The sequence below is a fragment of the Ixodes scapularis genome, unplaced genomic scaffold (genome assembly GCF_016920785.2).
Source record: "Ixodes scapularis isolate PalLabHiFi unplaced genomic scaffold, ASM1692078v2 PGA_scaffold4__175_contigs__length_147842914, whole genome shotgun sequence".
Classification (NCBI taxonomy): domain Eukaryota; kingdom Metazoa; phylum Arthropoda; class Arachnida; order Ixodida; family Ixodidae; genus Ixodes; species Ixodes scapularis.
In genome coordinates, this window is record NW_024609879.1 from 114,417,685 (window position 1) to 114,445,341 (window position 27,657).

The 27,657-nt window shown below is 44.9% G+C and overlaps 1 protein-coding gene across 2 annotated transcripts in view; it reads right to left on the reverse strand.

The window, feature by feature from the left end:
* Positions 1–1,484: 1,484 nt before the first annotated feature.
* The window catches only part of LOC115309242 (serine/threonine-protein kinase D3), a 200,447-nt gene continuing 174,274 nt past the window's right edge, over positions 1,485–27,657 (reverse strand). For both annotated transcript variants that reach the window (XM_040218016.3, XM_029967432.2), the window contains 11 exons: positions 22,759–22,957; positions 20,504–20,550; positions 20,330–20,402; positions 18,405–18,568; positions 13,874–13,978; positions 13,160–13,258; positions 12,470–12,554; positions 12,294–12,369; positions 9,924–10,030; positions 9,204–9,289; positions 1,485–7,998 (listed from right to left, as the gene is read on the reverse strand). In XM_040218016.3, the coding sequence (XP_040073950.1) occupies positions 7,711–7,998; positions 9,204–9,289; positions 9,924–10,030; positions 12,294–12,369; positions 12,470–12,554; positions 13,160–13,258; positions 13,874–13,978; positions 18,405–18,568; positions 20,330–20,402; positions 20,504–20,550; positions 22,759–22,957 (1,329 nt within the window). In that variant the 3' untranslated portion in view covers positions 1,485–7,710. The remainder of the gene's footprint in view (positions 7,999–9,203; positions 9,290–9,923; positions 10,031–12,293; positions 12,370–12,469; positions 12,555–13,159; positions 13,259–13,873; positions 13,979–18,404; positions 18,569–20,329; positions 20,403–20,503; positions 20,551–22,758; positions 22,958–27,657) is intronic.

The window sequence follows — 27,657 nt, forward strand, 5'->3', positions numbered from 1 at the left end:
AGTTATTACTAAAATGAATTGTGCGTCGCTGAGCGCTCATTTTCCACACAAATGTAGGGCTAGTGGTCCGAAGCAGACGCCAGCTTCAGAGCTCACGTTTCTAAAAAGTTGTGGTTTTCCGTAATTTGCAGTGAGAAGGTGGCGGCCGACGGGGCTGTCGAATATACGGACCTGAATGGCACCAGTTATCAAAAACGGGCCAAAAGGGGCCCTGCCCCATTTTGGCATTAAAACTTTTAGAAAATCGCTTTTAAATAAGATAACGATAAGCTCTGAAATTTCGGCTTCTGGTTAGGACTTCTAGTTCTCCATTTGAGCAGATGACGAGTGTTTGGCAATGTGTAGTTTATTTTGTTGTAACATTAAAAGGCTTAACCCCAATTAATTTTTTTTTTAAATGTATAAACATTTAGTTAGAAAGAGTTGCCAAGTGGCGCAAACTGCCGCCCAATTTGGTCATTGTTAGTTGACGAAAACAATACACCTTTCAAAGTATTTCGTCTCCCTGTTCTCGGAGCTCGTTCGTAAACAACAGACGGGTTTCCGAAAGCTGCAAAAAAAGTAAGGTAAAAAAGCAGACATGGCCAGCGTTCAGCTCCCGAACGCTAAGCCTGAGATGCTACCAGACCCCCTGTGCGAGAAGCAGACAACGAATTTTTTCACCCTGACTGGAGAGGGGCTTTGGGTCGTGCCAATAGAAGACATTCAGGATATAGGCGTAATCGTTACCCGCTCTTGTTTTGGTTCACGTCAATTTTTATTTTTTTAACTATTTGCAGTTTGAAATGTTTCCCCAATTCTTTTGTCGCCCGTACCGGACATGTTTACCAGGTGGCTGGGGACGAGTGTAAACGAAAAAAAAAGGCGTATACAGCAGAAGACGGTACAGTGAAACTTGCAGTACGGTGGCAGTTTACAGCAGGGCCATTTAAATGTCTCCCGTGGTCTGATGCAGTACGCCAGACACGCACAATATAACCATAAAGTTGTGGGCGCACTACCCATACGTCATACAAAAGACATTCTGCAGGCGCTGTCCGAGGCGTGTTTCTTCCTCGTGCGACTGCTCTGCCATGTTGGTCACAGAGAACCTGTCTGCATACGTGTTCGAAAAATGTGCATGCATGAAGCATTGCTAAAAGGTATGTTTGGGCTAGTAGGTAAGTTGACGAGCATCTTGGTTTACAACAGTGCGACAAGACAAGGGCACAGTAAAGACGAGACAGACGACAGCAGCGCCGTGTGTCTCATCGAAGCAACCGTGCTTCGAACACGCTTGAGGCCAGGTGTGCGCAGATAATATGTCTGCAGCGAATGCCATGCTCTTTATGTGACGTATGAGCAGTCTAAAGGTGAAGTGTGCAAGAAACGTGGCTCAGCATTCAACTGCGATCCCAACTAAGCCGTTCTGGACTCGTATTAGCGGGAACACTGCCCCCGTACGATGCGCCGAGCCGAACGGTGGATGACAAACAAGAAAACGGTTAACGCTGTCAGTCGTGCACGTTTTTATTTATAAAACTTTCCTTTATAATGTAGGAAAAAAAAGAAATAGGAGTGGACCAAACCGACACCATAAGACATTGCTATATACCGTGTGCCTCTAGTCGGGTGTGCGAGACGACACACCGGAGGTGAAGAAGGCAGAAAGGGTGTATCAAACAGTTGCAAAAAGAAAAACAAAACATGGGGTTAATAGCTCGCCAGTTTCCGTATACGAGATAATAGATGAAAAAAGACTGTACATCAATCGTCATTCGTACCGTCACCCGTCGAAAGAGTGGCCACACCACAAAACGAGCAAAAAAAAGTCGATCACATGTGACATTTGACGCGCATCAGGTGAATCCTGCGTTCGTTGCCACTGCGATAAAAACACCCGTGATCGTTTGCCGTGTTACATGCACCAACTCGTGTCTGTGACATCGTGCCAGGGCGGTGATGCTGGCTGACAAATGGAACACTGGCCAGGTGGCACTAGTCAACACCCAGTTCAAAAGGTTATGTCGCATTCGTCTATCCATTCGGCACAAAAAAAATGAAATAAAAGGGATTTTGCGCACGCGTCGTCACAACTCACATAGGCAGTTGCACTTGTTTATGCAATGGGGAACTAGTATAAACCTCACCCTTCTGATTCACACCAATAAAAACTTGTCTGACAATTCGATATGGTTCGGATGCGGAAACACGATTCTGAGAGCTTGTGGAGATGTACAGTGGGATTGTTTTGCAAGTGAATTCGCAAAGCTAGGCAACACACACAAAAAACTGTTTTTGCTGGTGATTTAAGTAGTAGGCTGGGTTGACCTTGGCGCCTCGGATTTGTGGAATGTTAAGTGGAACAGGTTTACAGTGCCGAAATCAGTGGGCAGATTTATTGCAACATATCAGCATACTAGTCGAGGCATCATTGCACGACCCCAGTAACACAATTAGCCATTGGAGGGAGCAAAAAATGAAGGCATGGAAGGGTTTACATCAAAACTTCCAGTTTTACAAATGGGACGTCCAAGTGCATTTTCCCACAACTAAATAAAAAATCACAGAAACATTTGCGATTATATAGTGTAAGTACATTGAGCAGGGCGTTGTTTTTGTTGTTTTTTTCGAAGCAAGCTGTCCCTTCTGGCTTTTCATAACTCTGAGATGCGCTTATTAAAGATGACAAAGATATAAGCAAGGCATATGCTAAAAGAAAGTGAAACTTCTCAGCATGCAAAAGGCCTGCAAATTTCGGAACGCTGATGCAACACAGTTTGAATGAGAGACGATTTTTCCTTCTTTTCTTTTGCTCACAATTTAACCCACAAGGCTCTGTACATCTCGTTGTAGTCATGAAAACCCGGCGCAAAATTTGTGCGGTTGAACAGGTTTTGGATAGACCTGCCTGCGACAGAAAAGTCAGGTACAGAAGGGCATAAAAATGTTTGCAAGTGCAAGATTCGAGTTTCTTCAATCAATTTCTTGTTTGGTTCCCTCGATTAGTAAAACAATATGACTCCCCAAAATTTGCTGGCTCTGGGAACTTCGAAACTTGGCCCACGTCACCTTGTAAAATAAAAAAAAAAAAAAAAAAAAAAACCCACCAGCAGATAAGTCAATAGCTGACTCAAAGATTGAAATATCAATCGTGGAATGGGACTGAAGAGGCAAGAACAGAGCTCAGAAAGTTGGAATGTTTCCAGAACGATATAGGAACAGCAAATATATGTCTTTGAATTTCAAATCTAACTAATTGTAACCAGACCCCTAATTTCACACACACAAAAAAAACAACATCCCAAATGTGCTTATTTGTTCCCGGAATTCTAGGAAGATTTCCAGAAATTCAGCTATGAGACAAAAACGAGCTTGAACTGTTTGAAATCAGTAAAGCATAATTAATAAAACTACGGTAAAGCAATTCTACGACAACAGTCCTTCGCCGACGTATGTCTAACCAATGCATCTCTAAAAATGCCCTTTCATGACGGGAATGTGCAAACAAACGCTCGCTTTTTCAATAGAGTCCAGGTACCAGTTTGTCTGAGCCACAGAAAGAAGTAACTAACTCCAAAGTACACTTAACCACAACTGGCACACCACACTTGCAGCCACCGCATGCAAACACACACCCAAGTCCTGACCCACAAAATATGGCATTAAGTACGGGCGAGAAATTGAACAGTCACCATACCTTACGGCGTCAGCGAGTGTCACACCCTCAGGAACTATTTATAAAATGATAATTGTCATCATCAGCAACTCGCTTTGAAACCTTGGCAAGATGCGGAAACATGGCCGATCGTACGAAGAGATGAATGCCTAAACATTTAAATACATGGGTCTCCCTCAACCAAGCTTTCTAGGGACGCTACAAAGAGAGTAAGCAGTTAGAAGGCCTTCCTGGCTGTGCAGGTGAAACTACATGCAGAGACGACAAAAGCAAGCACTTAGCATTTGAGCATGAGCTCTAACGAATCCCGCGTGAAGTCAGGTGCCGAACGCGGCGCTGCTGTTGCGAGCCAGCTTCGCATGAATCGTGTTAGCTGCGGGCACAAAACAACGTAACCCAGAACGTTAAAACACGACAAACGGTAAATTAAACCACACAAGCTGCATGCGGCTACATAGGATAAGAAGTCGGCCATTTTTATCCGTTGAGTCAGCCTTTAAAAAGCCAATTATAGACAGCACTTCGGCAAAGTTGAGACGAATTATGAAACTCTTGAGTTAGAAATCGGCATTTGTGCTCCTTGTCCAGATAAACTTAGTTATGTTCTTACACTGTTCATTCTCACGGAAGAAAACAAAATAGTGGTTAGCTTAAGACCCGTCGGATCTTGAGCTATGGTTGAAATGCTCGTAGGCAAAACCTTGACCGCTAGGCCATTCCTGTCAATGACTGACGCTGTATTGTCTAAAGCTGACACGAGGTTTAGTAATAAAAGCTAATCTGACCCAACCAAAACAATTAGCTCGTGCAAATCCCCCCAACACGAGTTGCCGCACGTCACTGCTAACGATGGTAATCCTGCCCACAAGCAGAATGACCCTGGTCCCAAATGGAATGCACCAGAACTATAGATTTTAGGATAACCGGTAGAAAAAAATGAGCTTATTGGGGTATAAAAGGTAGAAGAAAGAGAACCAAGCTAAGCTGCACGTAGCTATCACGGAAAATTGGGCTCGTTTTTAATATCGGGAGAGCCCTATTGAGCTCGATCAATTTCTTCACAGCTAAAAAGAAAGCCGTCGATTTATACGGCAGGAATGAAGCACATTGCCGGCCCTCCAGGCTTACGTCACGATTGTCTTTTCTGCCATGTGCGAGTTCCCCGAAAACTTGGCCACAAAACCAAATAGGCCTTGCCAGACATGACCATCCAAAAGCAGAAACAAAAGTGTCCGTGCTCCGAAACCGTTTTGAAAAAGCTAAAAATGTCCTTCCGCCGCTTGCAACTGCACAGCCCCTTGGCAGCCCTGTAGTCCGCAACGCAACGGCGACGGAAGACTCGTTACAACCTCGTAGAAGCTTCGGAGCCGCGGAAATTAATGAAAGACTACGCAATGAGTCACACAACTTTCCACGGGACATCACATTCGTTGTTGTTCGTAGTTGTCAAAACTTGCGTTTGCGGCGAGTCACATCGAGAAAGTCTTATATTACAAAGTCGCTGTTTGACGGTGCTGGAAGTGACGTCGGAAACGTAAAACGGGATGAACGGCCTTTAGTGTCGGCCACGGGATACACTCGGTACGTGGAAAACGTGACGGGGTGTCGCACCACGAGAGTAGTAAAGAAAGACGTGGCGTGGAAACGGCTAGTCACAAAACCGGTGACACTAACTTCTAGCAACCTCCACGTGTAAAAGTTCACCCACATTAGAAACGGTAGAGCGGTGGTATGTACACAGCGTGCTCAAGAAACGCTGCCAGTTCCGTCTCATTTGTGCCCTATGAAAGCGTTCGTTGGATTGTCGTCAGCTGTCGAGAACTACTGGTCAGACGCGTGGTGTCGCCGCCGCAAGGATCTGTTAAGCGAGCCTTCCTGGCATGAAAATGTCGCAACTCCACGGCGAGTTCGAAGAAAACGTTCACTTGGAGAGTGTGCGTTTGCACGTGTCGTACCGATGCTTGTGAAATGGCACACACTCGAGACAAGTTTTGTGGCACACACCGGCTCGTCTCGAAACACTGGAATGTGTTGAAAGAAAAACTACAACCAGGGACCAGCATGTGACAGAAACCACCTTCGACCTTGCCGAACAACATGAGAAAGAAAGAAAAGAAAGCGATGACGTGACATGTACAGAATCGTCACATGTGCGTGTGGTGGTCATTGTTCATTATGCCAAGTGTCCACAAATAGTGTCACAAACGAACTGTCACATCGCACGGTGATGGCATGCTTGTGTATTACGTGATGGTTGCTAGTGCTGACAGTATGAGCTATCTACAAGAAAGAAGAGGAGTGAAAAGTTAATGCAAGCGAAGTTAAAGAAAAAGAGGTGCACCCTCATCTTATCGAAAATGCATGTTCCATTCCTTACACTTTACATGCAATTATTTGTGGAACTATCTTTCTCCGTTAAGCATTTACTTCGTAGGAGTCGAGGCAAAAATTGTCTCTCGGAAGTGTACTGTAGTATTGCTCAAGCTGAGGACACAATACCACATTGTCCCACGTTAGACATGGATCCACTTTTGTAAAAACGTGAAGGAACGTTCGTTTCAAGAGCAATCACCCAACATAAGAGAGATACACTTTCTAACAATAAAACTTGCATTAAGTAACTGTTGAGGTACCCCAATTCACAATAAAGTGCCTAAATAACTAAATCGTCCCAGGAAACTGAAAATAAACAAACAAAAAGAAACTTGCAACTCCGAAAACTTGCATCCCTAAAAAAAATCCTACGAAAAGAAAAAAAAAATAGAAAGCAAAAAGATGCAAGCATGAAATTGTGTATACTAGTGCTCTAACACATAAGCATATTTGATACACAAAACACTATCGCTGGTATTCACAAAGAGCAACAAAAAGAAGACGGACAGTTAATATGTCACCAACGTGCCATCGTGGCATCCCCTTAAAAACAAAACATCTTTGAAGGAGTTACGGGCTATCGTCTTTGCCACGTAACGATGAAACAAGAGTTCCCTAACGGTGCCACTAACAAGTTGCAACACGCGCAAGACGTCTGCCGGCTTACACGAGCATTTCCCATCGCATTTGGCGTGCATTTTGCGGCGCCGAAGTGCATCACAACGAAAAGACGACCCTTCCCTAAATGCACTGCCATCTGCGTAGGGCCGCAGCCTCTAAAAACGACTTTGCAGCCAATCTCCTCAAGGGACCTCACTAGAGGGGACAACGTCGCCGCTCGACACGACTTCGGGAATGCACTAAAGAAACAATCAAGACAAGCACGAAAACAAGTCGGAAAAAGGCAGAACTAAATCCAGAATTACGTTTTAAACAGGCGCGGCCCAGATTGGAAAGAGATGGGAGCCTGTGGCACTTCGTTGCGTTTAGAGCGAAGTCAGCCGACAAGACGCGGCCCGACGATCTCAAGAGAAGACGCCACCTGACGAAACTCGCTCGACCAAACGAGAAGCTACGAGGAACACTGCATTTACGCGACCCGTCGAAAAGCTACGAAAAACAATTGACCACCTCGAACGAGAAGCAAGCTCGGCCGACGTTGGCGACAATGCCGTTTCATATCCGAGCCGAGACAAGCATGGTTAGCGTCTGCGCCATGGGGATAAAGCGACAAGGAATTTCACTTGAGGCCGGTTCATACACTTGCGACTGCTTACGATCCGAGTGCCTTAAAACTTCTTAAAATCTCATTTTAAAATCACGCTGGCGCCATCCATTGGGCAGTCGTGGAACACTTTTCATTTCTGTATAGTACTTCCTATTTTATTCAGTCTGGCTTGCAAAACTTTTGACGTTATGAACAACCGTTTTTCATGTGACAGTACACATTTCATCTTCTGAATACCGCAAAACCTTCGCCTTAGGGAAGTGCAGTTCTGGAATCGCCCTACAGATGGCAAAAGCATACCGGCGCGCTCACTCGTTGCGAGAACTCGGTCCCAGGCAAACGCAACTGCACGAACAGGTTTTTAGAGACGAAACCCCACACACATAACTAAAGGGACGACGTCTGCGTTCGGAGAATCGGTAAGCTACGAAATGAAATAACAAAGATGGTTTCAGAGACGGATGCGGCCGAACGTCGGCGACACTGCCGTCGATCCGCCACTGGAGGAGGTGCATGACTCTTCTTCGCGCTGCACAGAAAGCCTCTGCCTCGCCGGCGCGTGTTGCGGTGCCACGCCATCGCCGGGTGGTGCAACCGAGGATGTCGGTGCCGGGGGTGGTGCCCGGAGCCCTTTCTCCTTCCGGTGGGCTTCCCAGCGAGCGTCGTCCGACTCGTGCGTCAAATACCGCACCCCGACTTGGCTCTCCAGTTCGCGAACGTCACACCACGTCTGGTAGTCCTGTGCAGATGACAAACGAGTGTCACCATGGATGAGCGTTACCGTGGAAAACATTTTCCCCAAACAAATGCTACCAAAAACGAACAATAACACAACTAAATGTTGTTGCAAATGAACGTTACCCCGAATGAGTGCTACCAAAAATGATTACTATTACCACGGTCCGACGTTTCCACAAACAAATGCTATCACAAATGAATGTTGCCACAAACAAATGTAATTGCAATCAAACATTAACCCAGACAAGCGTTACCACAAAGAAGCGTTACATCAAATCAACATTACTATGAATGAATGTTACAACACACAAATGTTACGACAAACAAACATAACCACAAACTTATGTTATCACAAAAAAACGTCATCACAAACTAACATTAACCCGAACGCGTGCTACCACGACGAATGTTACTATGAACAAGCCTTACACAAAATGAACATTACTATGAATAAACTCTGCCAGCTCCAAACGTTACGACAAACAAACATTACCACAAACATACATTACCACAAAACTTATGCTATCACAAATGGACATTACCCCAACCAAATGTTACCGCAAACGAACACTAACGCGAACACATGTTACCGCAAACAAGTGTTACCACGTTGATGACGAAAATAACAGTCTTCAGTCTTCCTATCTGCCAGCCAAACTCCCCCTAGAATTACTTGAAACTGAGAGAATATATTAAAAGTAGGACAGCTGCAGGCACAACTTGCAGGAATGCAATGGAATGCAATGACTGACACATTGGCGTGTCCTTTGTGAAATGTTGGGGACACTGCTGCGGCGACGATCGCTCGCCCCCGAGCCCTTCGAAATCTTTCCCTAGTTGGGAACAATTTTGAGATATAGCCCCCCGTTTAGTTTGAGGCACTTACAATACGCACCTCACAAGCACCCAGAATTATACCGGTGGTACCAAGCAATGCCTTAGGCCACAATAAAAATATGCAGCGCCGGTAACTTACCAACAGCCCGCCGACACTGCAGACAAGCAGTGTCAGCAGGCAGGCAGCAGTGCAGTGCACTTTTCATCAACGTTATGTTACTACTGTGCAAGTGTCGCGTAAATCTCGGTTCACGAGAAGGAAAAGTAAAGGAACTTTATGTTGAATCATACTTTGCAACCGCTCGTAATTGCGTCTGCAGAACGTGTGCAAGTCTCGAGCTAAGGACGGAGGAAGGGGGGGATGCTTACTTGCAGCCAGGTGTGGACCAAGGACTTGTCCACCGTGTAGCGCTTCCTTGTCTTCACTTGCAGCAAGTTGTTGATAAGGTCAACAGCTGGAACAACCAGGGATCCGACTCAGATTCGTCGGCGTCGATGCAACCGAACGAGCGACAGAAAATTATCTCGCAGCTAAATGTTTCCAGGCTAACAAAAACCATTAAACATTAATTTTTGTTTTTTCAGTCGCGACTGCTGCATCACGCAGGTGCTTTCGCGAGCCACTGGGGAGTTTTATGAACTTGTAGATAAACATAGAATTCTCACAGTCTTATAACAAACTGCAACTATCCCCTGGCTTAGATATATTCCACCAAAGGCAATGAAGCTGCAACATCACTCTGTGAGGTCTTCAACGAGCAGCACTTCAAAATGCCCCTGTGCCTATTAAATTATTTTATTAATATGCAGTTCCTATTCAGCCATGCAACCCCTTTTCTTAAGAAGTGAAGGGAAGAAAGAGAGCATTGCAGCACTCTACATGGTGCAACGCCATTGGTCGCGCGCTCCGTGACGTAAAACGAAACCACTGCGTCTTGTCGCCGACACTCTCTCTCTTATGTTCTCGGGACGGTGCGACCGACACCTACATGTGCAAGCAAAGCGTAAAACAATCGCTTTAAAATGCCTGCCTCTGACTGCATTTCACGCATCGTCTCTCCCCACTGGAAGTGACAGAGGGTGGCTCACCCTCTGGGGATACGTCCTTCCACGGATTGGGCGGGTACATGAAGTCGGCATTCTGAATCTGGTCGTTGATGTCCTCTTCTTCGTTGAACGGAAAAGTTCCGCTCAGGCTGCGTCGGAAAAAGATGAAAAACAAGTCAGGGCCGTCATGGGTATCGCAGTGCGAAATAAAAACAGCATTTTTAAATCGTTGAAGTTCTGAGTCATGAGGGAGACAGTGTCAAATCAAGATCAGACGTTCACACGACTTTTTTGTTCTACACTAGTTGCTACTTAAGCAGACGTCATCGCAAAAAAGCTTGTTTCCAACAAGTGCCCAGTCCATGCTTCCTTCTTGACGTTTCATTTGGTATTCATTTTTATGCTAATAAGTTTGCACTAAGTGAGCATAAAGTACACAATAGGTATGATTATAACTGTGGAAATTAGCTCGTAAAATTGCTTTTTAACATAAATTATTTTGTGGAGACCAACCTTCAAGGCAAAATGTTTGCACAATCTGAATGACAACAGAATTTTCATTTTGGTAATGCTAGTTTCAAAAATTCATATTAAAAAAAAAGTCAAGTAGCACCGCATTTTCGTTATACAGTGCAATCCACTTATAACGATAATGAGAAAATCCAAAACTTCAATCGTTACAACTGATTATCATTTCATCCGGACTAGAAGCTAATCGTTTCTAACCTAGTAATTCTAGAAACTGATCGTCATTAGTGGTAAATCGTTATATGTGGATTGCACAATACTAAGGCAAAAAAATTTAAATGGTCATAAGACAAAGCATTAGCAACAATTACTGTAGGCTCGCGATAACTCAAACTCGGATATTTCGTACTTCCGGTTAATTCAAACAAATTTCATAATTTGGGTTGTGCCACAATGTTTTCAATGTATTTATAAGCCGCTTAATTTGAACGGTGTTTTCGTCCAGTTCATACTTTTTGTTCTCGCGGCCCGCTTGAGTGCGCTTCTTTCTGCGCACCGGTGCATTGCGGAGAAGCAACACCTGCGAAGCTCGCTTCTGAGGGTGTTGCTTTTCCGCAGTGCACGGGTGCTCGGTACGAAGTGCGCTCAACGGGGCTAAAGCAGGGGACACGTGAGCGTTGAAAAAATTCGGCAGACACTTAAGACTGCTCGCGTGTGGGAATGCGAAAGCATGACGCACGCACTAGGCACAGCTTTAGTCCGCCAGAGCCGTGGAGTCGGGGAAGTGTGCTCATCTCACACCCCAGAGACCCGGGTTCGATTCCCACCCAGACCGAAACATACAATATTTTCTTTTCGAAGCCATTAATTGACTTTGTTTACAGGAACCTCCGTGAGAAATTTTTGACGTGTTTTTCCTCTTTGCGCTGTGCCGTCGGCAGTTCGGCTGGCCCCTTAGCAAAGATGACACATTGCTATGCGTTGCAGCCAATGGGAATTTAAGTGCCGTTTACAGGCTTCACTCCATGGGACAGCTAATGCTTTTGCATTCGATTGGGCACTATGCCGCAGTTTCCGTAGCAACTTGCGTGGACGCTGTAACCTGGCAGCATGGTATAGGTCCACGTCTAAAAACTGCCATGCAGTGCCTGTTTTTATCGCTCCTATGTCCCCCGCTTAAATAGTCCACAGTGGACAACTTTTTTGCTGGATGAAAAAACTTAATTTTGTTTTGAGGTGTATGTGCTGCCTAACAGTCGATGGAAAAAAAAACATTTATTAAGGGATGAATAAACGTAACTCGGACATTTCCCCAATGTTTCACGTGTGGCATACCTGCTTATGATTTGTAGGCCTGTGCATAGGAAATCAGCAAATAGTATCTGCCTGTTACGTGTAGCCATCCACTTAGCAAATCGTAAGTTTATCTTGCATCATATTTAGGCAAATATTTTATAATTCAAAACTTCTGATAATTGGAACAAAATTCATGGCTTCCTGGAGTTTGAATTAATGAGAGTTCACTGTGTACTACTGTTTTATGCTGAACAAATCAGATTCTCTTTTTTCCCGTTCAACTACTCTTAGCCTCAAGAAAGCATCAGCCAAGTATAGCAGGCAGCTTATCATATTTTTCAGCTGCTTGTACACCAACTCAAGTCTCTGAGATCCCGCCACTGCAGTGTTGGCACATTCCTGTTGGCACATTGCATGTGCGACTGCTGTTGGCAGATTGCATGTGCGGACGCTTCACCTCACGCGAATCTGGTTTCTGCACACGTGCAGTGCCCGCGCCCGGTATGTTCAAACGCGGGATTGCTTGTAAACGGCATGTTGGTGCCCGGCCTCTCAAACATGCAATAACCTGCCAAAAATGAGTAATCTGTTCCAACTCTGCTCGGACCTCAATGAACGGGGCGCTTCAATCGCCGGATCGACGCTCACCTCACGTAGATGATGACTCCTACGGACCACATGTCCAGGGATCGGTTGTAGCCCTTGTTGCGGAGCACCTCCGGAGCTGGACGACACCACCGAGAAAAAGGAATGGATTGAACGTCGTAACGTGCCCTACGAATCTGGGGGCTAAGCACAGGAGAGAAAGGCGGGTGCCGACTCACCTAGGTAGGCGGGAGTCCCGACTACGGAACGTCGGAAGGACTTCTCGCCGATGATCCTCGCGAAACCAAAGTCGCAGAGTTTCACCTGCAGAGAATCAGAGCTATGAAGCAGTTCTACTTTGCAAAAGTATGGTCATATTTTTATCGCTTAAATGCTTTCTGGATAGATCTACTTATCGAAACTCTCGAGTGTTTAGCCAATATTATACGACACAATTCTTTCTTTATTTTAATATTATAGGATTACCTGTAGGTGTAAAACGAGGAGGGACTTCTGCATTCTCCAAAGGCTGCAGACCTTAAGCCAAATCCAAAAACTCTTTCATGACCCCCACACCCCATTCTTGTGGCCTAAAGCTTGTACAAAAGAAGTTTCTTGCCTTTTATTAAGCTGATGAGCTCAAAGAGCAAAAGAGAAAGTTATTCAGCATTGCTGAAGAAGGACTTGCTGGCCAGCCTTTTGAGGAAACACTGTGTTGCAGACATCACTAGTAGCAAGATAGAATTTGAAAACCAGAACTTATAGACACTTGAACAACTAACATTCTATTCTAAGGGCATCAAGAATGGCATTCTGGAGTACACCGACATCTCTGGGGGGAAGACTGTTGTGCCTGCTGCGATCTTGAAATAAGGAATAAAATCAGGACAGACGCCAACGGAAGAAAACGCGTGTTGAGGCCCACGTACCTGGGGGAAGTCAGAATCCGACGAAAGCAGCACATTTTCGGGCTTCAGGTCGCAGTGGACAATGTTCTTGGAGTGCAGGTGCTTCAGGGCAATCAGAATCTGCAAGACAAACACAACCTGTGTCATCCAAAGCAACCTCGTCCTTAATAAAGAACAAGGCACAGAATCCCTTGTTTGGTAGACAAAAATCCTTAGACCAGCTTGATTTGCAGAAAATGAGGCCTTGACACAGCAGCCTAAAGTTAGGTATATACTCTCCATGAATGCGTGAACCGATTTGTGTGATCTTAATTCATCAGCATATATTTTAATTTTTGTTATTAGGGTCTACTTAAAAGCAGTGCGGAACAAGAAATTGCCAATATGGTTACTTCCCTTAGAATTACACAGCTGCCTCATACGAGTATTGGAGCAGTCAAATATGCATCAAACAAAAAAGGAGGCATGTATCCCAATAATATTCAGTACACACAAATGAGAACAGTACAGTATATCAAGCTATGTAAATACATAAATATAAGGCCCTGTTCTAAAAGCCACCTAGCTGTGTCTCGAGAGTTTTGCATTTGTCCTTTGTCCCCCTTGTTTCCCTTCTCCAGGGATTATTATTGTCAGGCTGGTCATGTCCTGGACAGAAATTCCTCCTCGGCTTCACTAAAAGCTGTAGATGTGAAGAGGAAAAGAAACCGCACGGGTGGTGCCATGTTGCCGCACCTGGTAGATGAGGAACTTGGTCGTTCGTTCGGAAAGCCGTCCTTTCTCGCTCGACAGGATCATTTCCAACATGTCTCCCTTGAGCTTCTCCATCACCACGAATATCTGCAACCAGGAACAATTGATTGATTAAAAGTGCCTTTATTTTACGGGCTTTCTATGTATGCATGCGAGCAGATGAAATGTCTAGACTGCAGTATTTGCGAGTCCAAGATGCCGAAAGAGCTATCGAGAAGTCTTGAGCTCGCTAACACAGTGCTATTGCTCATACTGATGATCACAGTGAAGCAAACACTACAAGAGTGACTCAATGCTTCGAGCACGCTTGCTATGCAGATGCTCAAGTGAAGCAAAAGCGTCAATGAAGACAACACGTTCGTGCTTGTCACGTCGGATTCGCTCCACATATGGTAAAACGAGGTACAGAACTTTGATTTGAAGAATTCATTTCAGGTTTGGTCTCTTCTAAATTAAAGAGAGCAACAACTTTAAGACTTCTAGAGAATATGTCCCATGAAAGTTTCCAACTGTCAATGACTATCGACAACTTGTTTTTAATTTTATCAGTAAATGAATTTCAACAAGTACTACAGTATGAACTCATTATAACAGACCTTAATATTGATGAGGATTTCGGTCTGTTGCAAAAGATGCATGCAAAATGTAGATACTCTTACTGGGCAGACTTCGAGGTGGATTATGACTGAAGTCTGTTCTAACAAGTGAGACTGATGAAATATGAATGGCTATCAGAAAAGAACTGGTTTATTGAAACTTCTGAACTTTGAAAGAAGATAGTGATCTTTCATTGAAGGAACACTGAAAAGTCAAAATCATATTTTTTTTTTTATTATCCGAAACGATTGTAAAACAATGTCTGGACATTACCCACAAAATTCGAAACTTGGTACTCGGTACTTGTTAGGTAAAAAAAAAAAACTATTTTCCAAAGCTGAATATGAAATTCCTGCACGATCCGCACAAGTGCAGTGACGTCAAAGATTGAGTCGTACTGCAACTTGAATTTCTCTCATGCCTCCAAACCATCAAGACCTCTGGAGTGTCGTGTTCGCCTGCGTCCTGCAATCACGCTCTTCTCTGTGCCTGCCGCCTATCGCTGTGAGCAGACGATGCTTCACTTTCGAGCTTGAAGTTCTTTTAGGGACCTTTCAGCGATCTAATTCTTTGCAATGATGTGAGGTCGAAGAGAATGTGAACTGGACTTTTATGAGGGACGTGAGGGGCCACGTCACACCAGTTCTGTGTGGAAAGCTGCCCTGGCGGAGTCACAACCGAAACTATGGTGCACAGACAACGAACCCAGTTGTTCTGACCGTTTGACAATTTCCTTTTTGAAGTCTGAGAGGTCGTCGGGCATTTAAGAAAGAGAACTTCGTCCGATTTCCCGACTCACCGACTATCCTCAGTGCTACATGCGCAGAGCGTCGCCATGATTTCCGAGGGAGGATAAAAAGCCAGGAGACGACATCGCTCCGGACTCCGATTTTCGGTATTTCAAATAGAAGGGCCGTAGTGCGTTTGCAATCACATTAAAAAACATGTTTTACGAATTCTGTATTAAATATTATAGAAATGTCGCTTACAAAGCTTCTAAGTTTCATAATTTTTGATGTCACAAATAAAAAGAAGTGAGGAGGTGAGAAGAGGGAGAGAAGGGCAACAAAAATAAAAAGGAACGGACGCGCATGGGAAATTTTTTTTTTTGTGTTGGGGTATTTTTGTGTGTGTCTATGACTACAACTTGCATTATTTTAGACAACAGCAAAAAAATTGTAAAGCCCATGCACTTTACGTGAAGATGGAGGACCAGTGAAGTTGTTATCTTTACAACAACTTTACGATGAGCTCTTTCAAAACACGACGTTGTAAGTTCTAAACCCAATTTTTCGAGGCAGACCTTGAGGACAGTTTTTTCCGAATGAACCCAATTCTCTTTATCAGCATCGCGGAAATGAAAGAAAAAAAGGTTACATAGGCGCGTTCTGCCCTCAGCCTCGTCACAGCGCGCTCTTAGCTGAGATAAGTTGGTGACCGTAGATGATAACAAGGGATCAAAACCTAACTATCTAATAACGCCATGGAAGGCTGACTCACGCGTGTTGCCCTCTCTTTTTATTTATACTTGCAACGACCAATCAGAACGAAGGAACGCGTTTAAACGGCGTTCCTAGCACATCCTAGAACAAAACAGCTTCACTGTAAAAACTAGGGGTGTGCGAATATCGAATAGTAGTTTTCGAATCGAATACCGAATCGAATCAAGAAAAAAAGCCGAATATCATATCGAATAGCGATTTCATTCATAGGAATTTTTTAAAATGTGCTGCAAATGAGATTATTATATGTGCAGAGTATGCACCTGGTGCATAATATGCATCTTGTACAGAACAAAAGCTAAAACGTAAAAAAGTTCTGGTGAAAAAAAAAAAACACAGTTGCTGTTGGACGTTGGGTACTAAAGGTTCAATTTTATGTCACAAACATAACCTATCTACCCTAATCATCACAAAAAAAGACAAAACAAAGTTACAGCCACGCGTGCCTTTTTTTCTCGTTAAAAGCACAACCTAACACCGCAATTTTTTAAAAATATTTGTATATCTCAGAAAAGGGGCATTTTGCGATACTGTAAAACTCTTAATGTTCGCGAGCCCTCAATTTTCGCGAATTTCACGAATTGAAGAATTTGCGAAATTTAGTAGTCGCGATTATGTCATCTGTGACCGATTCGCGAAAAATAGGGGCCGCGAAAATAAAGGGTTTTACAGTGTTTGGTCTCCATTTTAAGGAAGAAAAAGGGCACCTGGGATTTCATTTCACATAAGTAAACAGATAGGTGTTAAATCTGAGTAAACTGGCTTAAACAATATAATCTGAAGTTAGAAAAAAAAAAAGTGGTTAGGTGGCGCAAGTCACCGTCCAACTGCCGCTATGCATCCATTTTTCTGCCTATCTATCCTGTTTTAAAGAGCAAGCAAAACCGAAACCACGGAGACGGCTCCAGCACAGATTGGTCGTAAGTGTGCATGAGTTGTGTTGTCGCGTGGAAAGAAGGCGAGCAAACAGAAGAGCGACGACGCATGCCCTGCCTGCCCTATCCCGGTCGACGCTTTTGTCTTTTCGTCACCTTCTCGCAGTTCGTAATTCAAACGCGGCTTTTGAACGGTTGGGAACCCTCTGAAGTCTAGGCACACTATTTTTCCGTCCCGTTTCGTTCCGAATCAGAATTTGCAGCTTGCGGTTCCAGAAGAGCGACGACGACAACTCGGCTGGTTTCATCGGCACGGTTAACGTGGTTTTCTTTCTGTGATCATGCAGTCGCTGATTTCTGTGTGTGCGGCAAGTGTGTTCTACATCGGCGCTTCAATTTGAATTGAGGGGCATTACTCGTGAAAAGAATTAAGCATGGTGTGGAAGTCCGGCTTCCCAACAAGTCCTCTCTGGAAGCGGTGCAAACGGAATGTTTTGGTTGTGATTCAAGGGTAGATCTGCGTGCTAAAAAGTTTGTGGCGTTCGTTACTTTTCTTTTTCTAACCTGTCCGTTAGATTTTTGTGCAATGGTAGGACCGAGAGGTGTTTCTCGCATGGTCTGTCTACGGTAACATTACGGCACTCACATCGGGTGAAAAACCGGCTTTTTTGTCAGCTCCGCGCCGACCGCGCGTCTTTGACCGAATATATTGAATATTCGAGTGACTGAATACTAGGAATTCGATTCGCGAATCGAATTATTCGGGAACTTTCTATTCGATTCGAATTCGTATATTTCAGTATTCGCACACCCCTAGTAAAAATACGACCTTTGGGGTGTCAGTGCCTCTTTAAGCTCTACTCATGATCGTCATCACTGCATGCTTTGGCTCATAAAAACGCCAAGTGCAATGGCAGCAGTACATAAAATGGATGCCACTGCGGCCAGCACTGCCGAGTCAAAACATTGTAACGTCCAAAATAATGACTGCTGTGAAAGAGTCCAGCATAATGAAATGATGAGCTACCTACAAACCCTAAATGAACTACCCAAATAGTTCATTATATCCGAATGAATGTTATAACAGAATCGGTAATAAGCGAAGGTGCCTCGATGGCAGAGATGGGAAGGACGACCAAACTTCACAAAATGGTGTTATAACCAAACGTCTGCTGCAACCAGATCTGTTGCAACGAGGTCATACTGTAGCGACTTTTAGGCGTGATGCAAAAACTATAAGAACAGTTCTCTTGGACTCTCTACTGTTTCCAGAATGTGTAGACATACTTTTTTCCACTATTCTTAATAAAAAAATAATTAAAAAAAAAAAGAGCAAAAACTTATGCCATTCAGTCTAGATTTTCTCGCAAACTACAATAATATACAGAAAGAATAAGCTTACAAGATGTCAGAATTTCATCTAAACTTGGCGAGAAATGACACACTTTTCGAGACTAGGGTGTTCTCTCAAAGGAGGAAACAAAGCAAACGTGCAAAATCCGAAAAAAAATAAAAATAGAAAAGGCCAGTGTGCCGAACCCTCTCGGCAGTCTCGAACATCTTCTCGAGGTTGACGACCCCTGGGTGGTGGATGTTCTGCAGGATGGCCACCTCGTTCTTCAGCTGGGCCTCCTGCTTCGTCGGGAAGCGCAGCTTGTCGATAACCTTGATGGCTACCGCGCGCGAGCTCGTCCTGTGTACCCCTGGACCGGAGAAAGACATAGTTTCACACATTAACTTGTGACAAAAAAAACCTATAAGAAACTGGAGACGTTCCTTGCAAAACTCAGAAAGGGAACCTAAAAATAAAATAGCAAAACAAAAATGAGCAGTCCTGCGTTACTTCGCAGTACAGTCAGAGCGACAGCTGCGACACGTCACAGCGAAGTCGTTGGGAATCGGCGTCGCGTTCAAGCAATGTGGGATGAGTGAACGAAAGCGTTCTGAACAAAATAGACATCCGTTTTGTTCCGAACGCTTTTGCTTCTTTTTTCGTTCCGGAGCACGTCTCCTGGCATGAGCTCTTGGCATCGACAGTGCTACTACGATTTTTTTTCTCCAGAGATTAAGTGCAGTGGGCATTGGGCACAACAAAAACCCTAAGTGTAAAGCGGGTTGTTAGTGCCGTGGCATGGCTTGATGGTAATGCCTCAGCTTTGCACGCAGTGGACCCAGGTTCGGTTCCTGCGGGCTATGGGCAACCTTTTTTCCAAGGATTTGGCAACATCGACGATGTACGCCTTACCTCACCAACTACAACATCAACAACGACACTCCCACATCAGCAACACACGTCATTTCCAGTGATGGAAAGATCCCATAACAGTTATCACTGTAGAATACACACAATGGCAGCTAATACTCCAGCCATGTGGTAGAATTTAACGTCACTTCCATCAAATTACGTTTTCCGGACTGCCAATCAGTGCATGCCACTCCTGGTGCAACGCGGTGCACCTGCAAAGCTCTTAAACGGGATCACGAGCCGATTTGCCAATCGCCTAATGTCATTAAACGGAAATGACATTACATTTTGCCGCGGGTCATTGTGCTTAACTGTTGTCGCAAAACATTATGCACGGCCTGAACCGTTTAGAGCAATGTTGACAAGGTTGGTGCAGTTTCCACAGTACCATAGCACTGCACCGCCGTGAGAGTATGTGGCTTTGCCTTGTGCTTCATTCGCACACACTATCGTACAAAGGAGATGTCAGACAAAGCCACGTGCTCGCGCAAGTAGCTCTAACGTTGTCCGAGCACTGCGAAACTACAATATCCCTAACGATGTTGCACCAAAAAGTTGATGCCAAAGTTCTACGCCAGAAGCTGCTAGAAACGTTAACCCATGGTTAAAAGAAAGTGACAACTAAGAGCTGCTGCTTAAGAACATACATGTTGTAAAATGTTGTAAAGCGAAAGAGAGGACAAGGCTAGGGAGAAAAGCAGTTACTGCAAGCTGCGGAATGCTAGCAACACGATACAGCAAGGAGAAAACTGCAGCAACCATGCAACGTTGCTCTAGGCTGCTAGTTACACCTGGGCATGAGTACCCAACAGGAAAGCTAACCTACTTAGTACAGGGCAGTCCTTCGCACTACTACTTGAGGTTTGGCGAATAAGGAGCCATATAAGCATTACTCGGCACAATGTATTGTTCTCACTGTTAAAGGAATTTCCAAACACTTTTCTTAAGTTCCTTCCACATAACACTAGATCACCACAAGGTACGGAATGATCTACTACCAGCTTGTCTCACTGAAGCGGAGAGCAGGGATAGGTTTCATAGTGCCGTGGTTGGCCAAAACATTGAAACATTAACTGTTTAAAACTTATTCCAGTAAGACACCACCAAAACAAAGACACTTTCTTCCCTATTTGTAGGGGCCATTTGTCAACAAGCTATTAGATTAAAAGTTGTAAAATCATAAGCGAGTCGAAGGAGGTGGGGTTAACCAGGAACATACCCCCATAGACGATTCCGAATTGTCCCGATCCAAGCACCTCGTCTGGGAAGATCTGATACCGCTGACTGATGTCCTGCAAACGGAGAGGACGGCGACAACCATCAATCAGATGTCAATCACGCGTCAGTGAAAGATCGATTGGACGACATAAGACAATGCTCCGTGCTGACATACCATGTTCTGTCCATTGTCACTTTGGTCCTGACCCACTGCATCTTGTTCTAAAAAAAAAGATTAAAATTATAAGTGCAACGGCGGAATGTCTAAGATTTATTTAAAGGGACGCCGATGAGCTGTCTGTGCTTGTTGAGATTAGTACCAAAACACAGTCTAGGAGGGCCCAAACACCCCAAAAAAATATGCCGTTATTGGACCGGTTGATATAACTTAGTTTAAAAGAATACAAGAACACAAAAGCCGATTTGGAAACATTCTCAGTGTTTCGGCCGGACGTCAAAGGTGCTAGCTGCATATTTCTCGTTCATTTCAAAATTCTGACAGATCATACACTATGGCTCATGCATATTCATGGCACTGCTTTATTCCAGAACCACACGGTGGGGTCTTGCGTTAGTCTCGCAAAGACTATGGCGCCGCTTTAGCCTGCATTATGTAGTCGCATCTTGCAGGTGGACCTGTGCCCCGTGGCCGAGAGAAGCAGGATCATAGATGCAGGAAAGCACAACCTATGCGAGAGATCTACGAAGCAATGCGATGCAATTTTTTAAACCACCTATGGTACGTAGTGCTTTTGTTTACGTTGCGTGCGCCATGTTTTACTGTCCTACACCTGCTTGCGTCATCACCGCACCTACAGTATAAATGAACGAAAAACATTGGCAGCTACGTCTCGAACTATCAATCAAACCGTCGTACAGAATTGCAATGCATAAGAAGCTGCACGTTTTCAGGATACTGTCATTATTTCTCATTTTCATCCAATTATACGCATCATGTCATCTGAGATCACGGTGCACATAGCCATGTCACGTCACGTGGCACAGTATCACCTGACACTGTGACATCACGTGACCAGACGACACGCGACGTGGTCGTGTGGTGTCACGTGACCCAATATCGCATGACATATTTGTGGAACATCAAGTGGCATGACGTTGGGGCCCGTTCGCACACACGCGACTCCTTAAGACAGCGTGCCACAAAACCTCTTAAAATCTCTTACGACGAGAGACTACGCCGGCGCCCTTTGTGGGGTGGCCGTGGAACACTTTTAGTGTCCGCACATTTCCTATTTTTTTTAACGTATCATTCTTCCCTTTTTGGCCTGAAAAATTTTCAGATCCCCTCTAAGGTGGTGATGGCGTGACAGTGTATTCTCACGTCCCAAGGGACTTTCAAGCGTTTTAAGGCACACGGTCCTAGGAAAATGCAAGTGAGTGAACAAGCCTATGCGGAGCGCAAGTTCGTCTGCTTCTTTTGCAGGGGTTGTGATGACGTCAGAATGCCGAGCTCTGATTGGCTCAGACTGAAGAAGGATAGTGGGTAGACTTCAAGGCAGCATGGTTTGAGGTCTACCCACTATCCTTCAATCTGAGCCTATCAGAGCTTGGTGTTCTGACGTCATCACAACCCTTGCAAAAGAAGCGGATGAACTTGCGCTTCGCATACTATGTGTTGTCATGGAGACGTTACAATGTGCCACATGACGACTTGACATCCAATGTTGCCTGAATCAATCACGTTCCTCACACCACGAGGTCACGTGATGCCAAAAATCTGCGTCGCGAGTCGCGCAATGTCGGGTCGCGCGACACGCCACGCAAGCCACGAACAAGCGCGAAATCGGGTCCAGTTTTCATCAGAGCGAAGTTCCGCATTAATAAATAGCATAAATGGTTCTATTTCTGCGGGCTCAATATTTCGCTAGTTTGGGAAAGCGTGGTTTTCAGGAATACCATGCGGGCACAAACATCCGCAAATCAGGGTGGTATGCCATGCATTTGTTACCATAGGTCAGTGGTTCTCAAATGAAGGGTCTGCGAAGGCCGTCTTGGGGTCCCCAAAATCTTAGACCGTCAATCGAACAGAGCACTAAAACTTTTATTTTGTTGACACTGGTCCCACATAGCTAAATAGACCGAACCATGGGCACTCAATGAGAGGGTTGATTATTCTGTGTTCCAGAGCTTTAAAGTTGATTTGCAAGCATTTAGTTTCCTACATTTACCCTTCTGTCATTCCAGTCGTCCCCCCACCTCCCTCCTGGTGGCTGAAAGCCCCCATCACTTACGTCGTTCGAAATTTATTTAATTTTGTTCATTTACACCTCCGTCATTTTCCAACGGCGGTGGTTGAGAACCACCGCCATAGGGAAGCAGAATCTACTTTTCGCGATAATGTCAGTTGCGAAATTCGCGGAAATGAAGTCGTTTGCAGTGAGCGAACAAACGAAGAGGGAAGAGACTCACTGGCGGCTGCGACCGGCATGAGGGCCTGCCGGATGGCCAGCTCCCAGTTGCGAGCGTGGTCCCGGTCCTCTCCGACCATGTACGTGACCCCGGCTGTTCGCAGCTCGAAGCAGTATGAGCCCCGGACGAAGGCCAGGCCGGAGTCCTGCTTGGGCGGCCTCGCGGACTCGATGGCCAGCACCTCCGACAGGGGGATCTCCTGCGGGCAAGTTCGGAAAGGGGCGGCGATCAAGCGCCGTAGTAGCCGACGCCACTACGACGCGGCTCCGACAAGACGCTGCGTTGCGAGTGGGACCCAGACCTTGGAAAGCTCTAAACGCACATACCACATTTTCCGGTGTATAGGCGGCAGATTTCTTCTTAATAAATTTCTGTCGGCGCGCCTTATTTGGCAACGTGACCGGCACGCGCGTTTTTATGTACCTGGCGTTTCTGCGAATACCTTCGAAATTTCTAAAGCTGGGGTGACCAAAAAAAAGGCGCTCCTTTCGGGAACAAACTGCCGGCCACGGCGGACGTCAATAACTGCTAAAAAAACAAGCTAATTAGCGAACTAATCACCTAAAATTTACTAATTGACCTTTGAATCAGTGAAAATAGATATAGTTCCGATTAAAAATTTGTCGAGTGTCATCGAAAAATTCCCAAAGCGGCGAACTTCGGGATGACTCGAAGCGTGTACGAAGCACGGGGGACGCACTAAATGGACCGTTTGTGCAGCAGGTGCAAAGCCGGCAATGCGAAAACAGACAATAAAAATATTGGACATGGTCACTCTTTTTTGTCCCCTCACTCTAGGGTTACCATGTCTCTCCTTGACCAGCTCGCCTGCCTACTTGCTTTAACTTCAATATCACCGCCATTTTCGCAACGCCGGCCTTGCACCTGCAGCATGAGTGGGTAAGTTTAAAGCACCCTTGTGTTTCGAGTCTTCCTAAAATTGACTGATTTAAGAGTTTTTGATGATGCTTAAAGTTTCTAATTGGAACAATATGCTTATTTCACTAGGTAATCAGGAGAGTAATTGGTAAATTTTAGGCAATTAATTTGCTATTTACTGTGTCTGTTGCTATCTCTGGCGTTTTTGTGACTGGATTTGTTACCCAATAAAGGTTTTATTTCTTCTAAGACCATTCAATTTGCAGGGACATTTGAAAGTATTTGCAGAAACATGCATGGACCTTAAAGGAGCACTATAGACCACTTTCTGCAATAGTCTTATTATGGCCCTAACTCAGTCTATGGGCTCCAATCATTCTAAAAACAAAACATTACATTCATGCATGACCGATTCCTCTATTAAAATCGGCCATGCATGAATGTAATGCTGTGTTTTTTAGGATGCTTACAGCCCATAGGTCGAGCTATGACCATAAATAGACTGTTGCAGAAAGTGGTTTAGTTCCCCTTTAACTGTGCAAGATGTAGGCCGTACCAATATTTACACCGAAGGAGGAACGGCAGAGAACACGTCAAAAACTTGCTTTTCCAGCTCTTCGAATGGTTGTCTGAAGCATGGCAGCATAGGCTCATGGATGAGGTGACTCCACTGACCGTACGAGGATGTGCAACTTATGCAAGGGGGAGATTTATATTGTACTGACTTTTCTGTGAAAACAGCTGTTTAGAGGGGAATGCGACTTATAGACCGGAAAATACAGCACAATGTGCATTGAAATGGTACCTCTGGTTAGTGGCCTGTCGTTTGTAACTACGACAAACTGCCCAAGCAGCTTCTGTTGCTGGACAAGAGAACACTCAAATTTTATTGTGTCTCAAAAGGGCACTGAAGCGTAACCCGAGATGGTCTCTTAATGGTGCAAACTCAACATACACTCAACATACACATCAAAAGCCGAATACTGTCAAGACCGGTTATAATAAAGTCGGTTGTAATGAAATAGTGGCTATAACGAAACGGTCATGATTTCCCAATTTCGTTTGCACTTTTTTATTGCATTTGTGTCTGTTTTTAGCGAAGGAAGTTAGGTGGCTCTTGCAGATATAATAAAGAGAAATTTTGTGATAATCTAGAAAAGATTACTACGTCTCAGACTGCTGCACTTTGCTGCCGCGGCTGAGCAGCCACCCAAAACAGGCTGCAGACGATGCTGCAAAGGCCACCTGCTGCACCCTCTGCATCATCATCTGCTCCCCACCCCTCATCTGGGAAGCGGCTTTTCCGTATCGCATGCAGAGAAGCCGTCGTGGTGTGGCAATAGGAGTGTTTAAAGCGCAAGCAACAACGAACCGGCGAAGGTGGCGGAGACAGCCCAGATTTAAGAGAGGGAGCAACTTCAACCATTGAGAACATTTGCAATTTAGTGGCGGACGCCTCCTGGGCAGATTGACGCAAGTATGCCTGCATTCGGTTGTTGCGTAGCCGGTGTGGCGAGAAAACTGGGCGGAGAGGCAGACACATTTGCAGAAGGTTAACGCGTTTGAGTTTAAAGTCCTTGCATGCTGCAACTCGTTTTGCAAACACGACCCACAAATCACGTGGCCCGATCGAGCAGTTATCCCCTCTCATAAATCTAGGCTCTCTATACCGACAAAAGACAAGCCTGAGCGCAAACTCGGTGCCGTGCACGCTTCTTTGTTTGCTTTGTGTTCCCGTGTTGACATTACTGGTCGGTGTGGTAGCTCTTGCGCGAAAGTCTAACTTCGCTCAAGCACCGATTCGGCAAATCATCGCCACTCAATGATAGAGAACCCCGGCACTGTCGGCACCTCGACGGGAACACGAAGGCAATCTCTTTAAAACAAAAGCGTGCCATCCTTGACGACCTGTGCATAAATGTAAAGAATTCCGTCCACCGCTGGCATTCTCCGCGGCGACCATCACAGCAGTCGACACGGTCTGTATGTCTGTACGTAGCTCGCAGGATCTTTTCTCAATCGGAGCTTCTCGCAGTTGGTGAGAAGCGGCTATGGTCTAGCAGAGAGCGCGTGCAGGTAAGCCTTGACCGCTTTTTCCAGGCACGATAAACATGTGCCTGTGACGGCTCGTGTTATTTTTGCTTTTTGTGGGGGTGTTGCTTTTATGAGTTCAGATGTAACGAAGAAGCGGATATAGCGGAGTGATTTTCGATTCCTGTTGACTTCGCTATACCGGTCTAGACAGCATTACAATCCAAAACAGCTTTTTTTTCCTAATTAAAAACCTAAAAATGAACTGTCAAAGAGAGAGCCATACAAGAATAAAAAAAAAAAGCATTCTTTAACTGCAGTCAATGCATTCAGCAGTTGCTAACCATGTTCAGTGGTGTTTGTTTTCTCTTTCATATTTTGCTGGAAAAAGTATCTTTCAAAAACTGCATTAAAAAGAAGAAAAAAAAGAGGGCATAAAGAAGGTAGGGCAGAATCAGAACATTTTTTTCCGCCCGACAAACTTTGATTTTTCTGGCTTCCCCTGGATTTTTTTCTTCCCTTTGGAAAAACTTGGAGATTTTATCGCAACGCACATGTGGGCTACGAGTTGGGCGCCGGTTTGTTTTGGGCTCGATAACGATCGGCAAACATTCGGGTTTGCATTCACAGTCAATTACTGCTCTCACGTCCAGAGCACGGCACATGTCATAAGCGTTCCCAACAAAGCCTCGTGACTGTGACAAACGATGGTTGCATGGCCTGGCGAAGGAATACCCAACAGCTTGTTCTGGCGACAAAATAAGCAGCTAACACCAGTCAATTGTTTTTCTCGTGTTTTCCATAACAATTTTAGTGTGAGAAGTTAAAAACTAATGCATATCTTATATCTTACGAACATCAGTGACTATGTCATACAATATCTAGCAAAAAAAAGATCTCTAGTATTTATATTTATTTTTAACAAGTTGTGCAAGTGTAGTGGAACAACCGGTGCACCCTGTTTCAACATACAATGAACCGCAGAGGACGCTACATGTCAGCGAAGCCAATCCAACGGCGTGTCACATGACCTTCGGAATAGGCACACCGACGTGCACATAGTCCCGTGATATGTTCACAGCGCTGGTTTGACTGGGATGGCTTATCCACCGCGGTCTATCGCAAGGTAAAACGGAGTACAGCAAATTGCGAGATTGTGCTGAAACAAACCCCTTCACCGGCATATCTCCCAGGGCTGTGCACTTAGTGTCTAGTGTTTGTAGAAATCTTACGTGTAGTGGTATTACTTTCTCTGGGTGTCTCTTAACAAGCATTCTGAGAGGGCTCCGCCGTCTTCCGTTTCTTTGTAGGATGCGCAAACAGTTATAACTTGAGCCACTGGCGGCGTCGCTGCAACGCCTCAAAATCTCTTCCGCACTTTCAGGAATGTTAAGGCAAGTTCCGGTTTGTTGACCCTGCAGAAGAAAAACGGCCACCAGAAGGTTTACGTGCCGCCAGGAAACGATTTGTGGATAAGTTGCGCACATTTCGTAATGGGGACGAAACAGTGATAAGTAGAGTTAATACTAAATTTCTAGATTTTGCAAAAAAAAAGAATAAAGTGTTAAAATTTTATTAGTGTAGAGTCCGACAAGCTTGTTGGTGAATGATATTGTAGTGAGTGCGCAGGCGAGCTGGTGGAAATTAACCATTCTGATGTTAGCCTGAGACTGAGGCAGGAAAAGAGGAAGTTTCAAAGTAGAAGAAAAAGGAACAGTCGAGGATACGTCTCTAACACAGCTAAAGACAAGTTTATTCGGTCACCCTCTTATATACACTCCACAATCTTCACCACAGAACCTTTGCGACCTCCAAAGCCAAAAGATAAGAAAGAACTCATCTCTTTCCACCACAATAATCAAACGACCTTGACAATCCTACAAAGCCCCCCCCCCCCCCCCCCTCACCAACACAACCTAGCTCCTCTCTCCCGGAAGACGATCGACCTTCGCGTACATAGCACACCCTCCTCCTCTCCTCCCCGGCCCA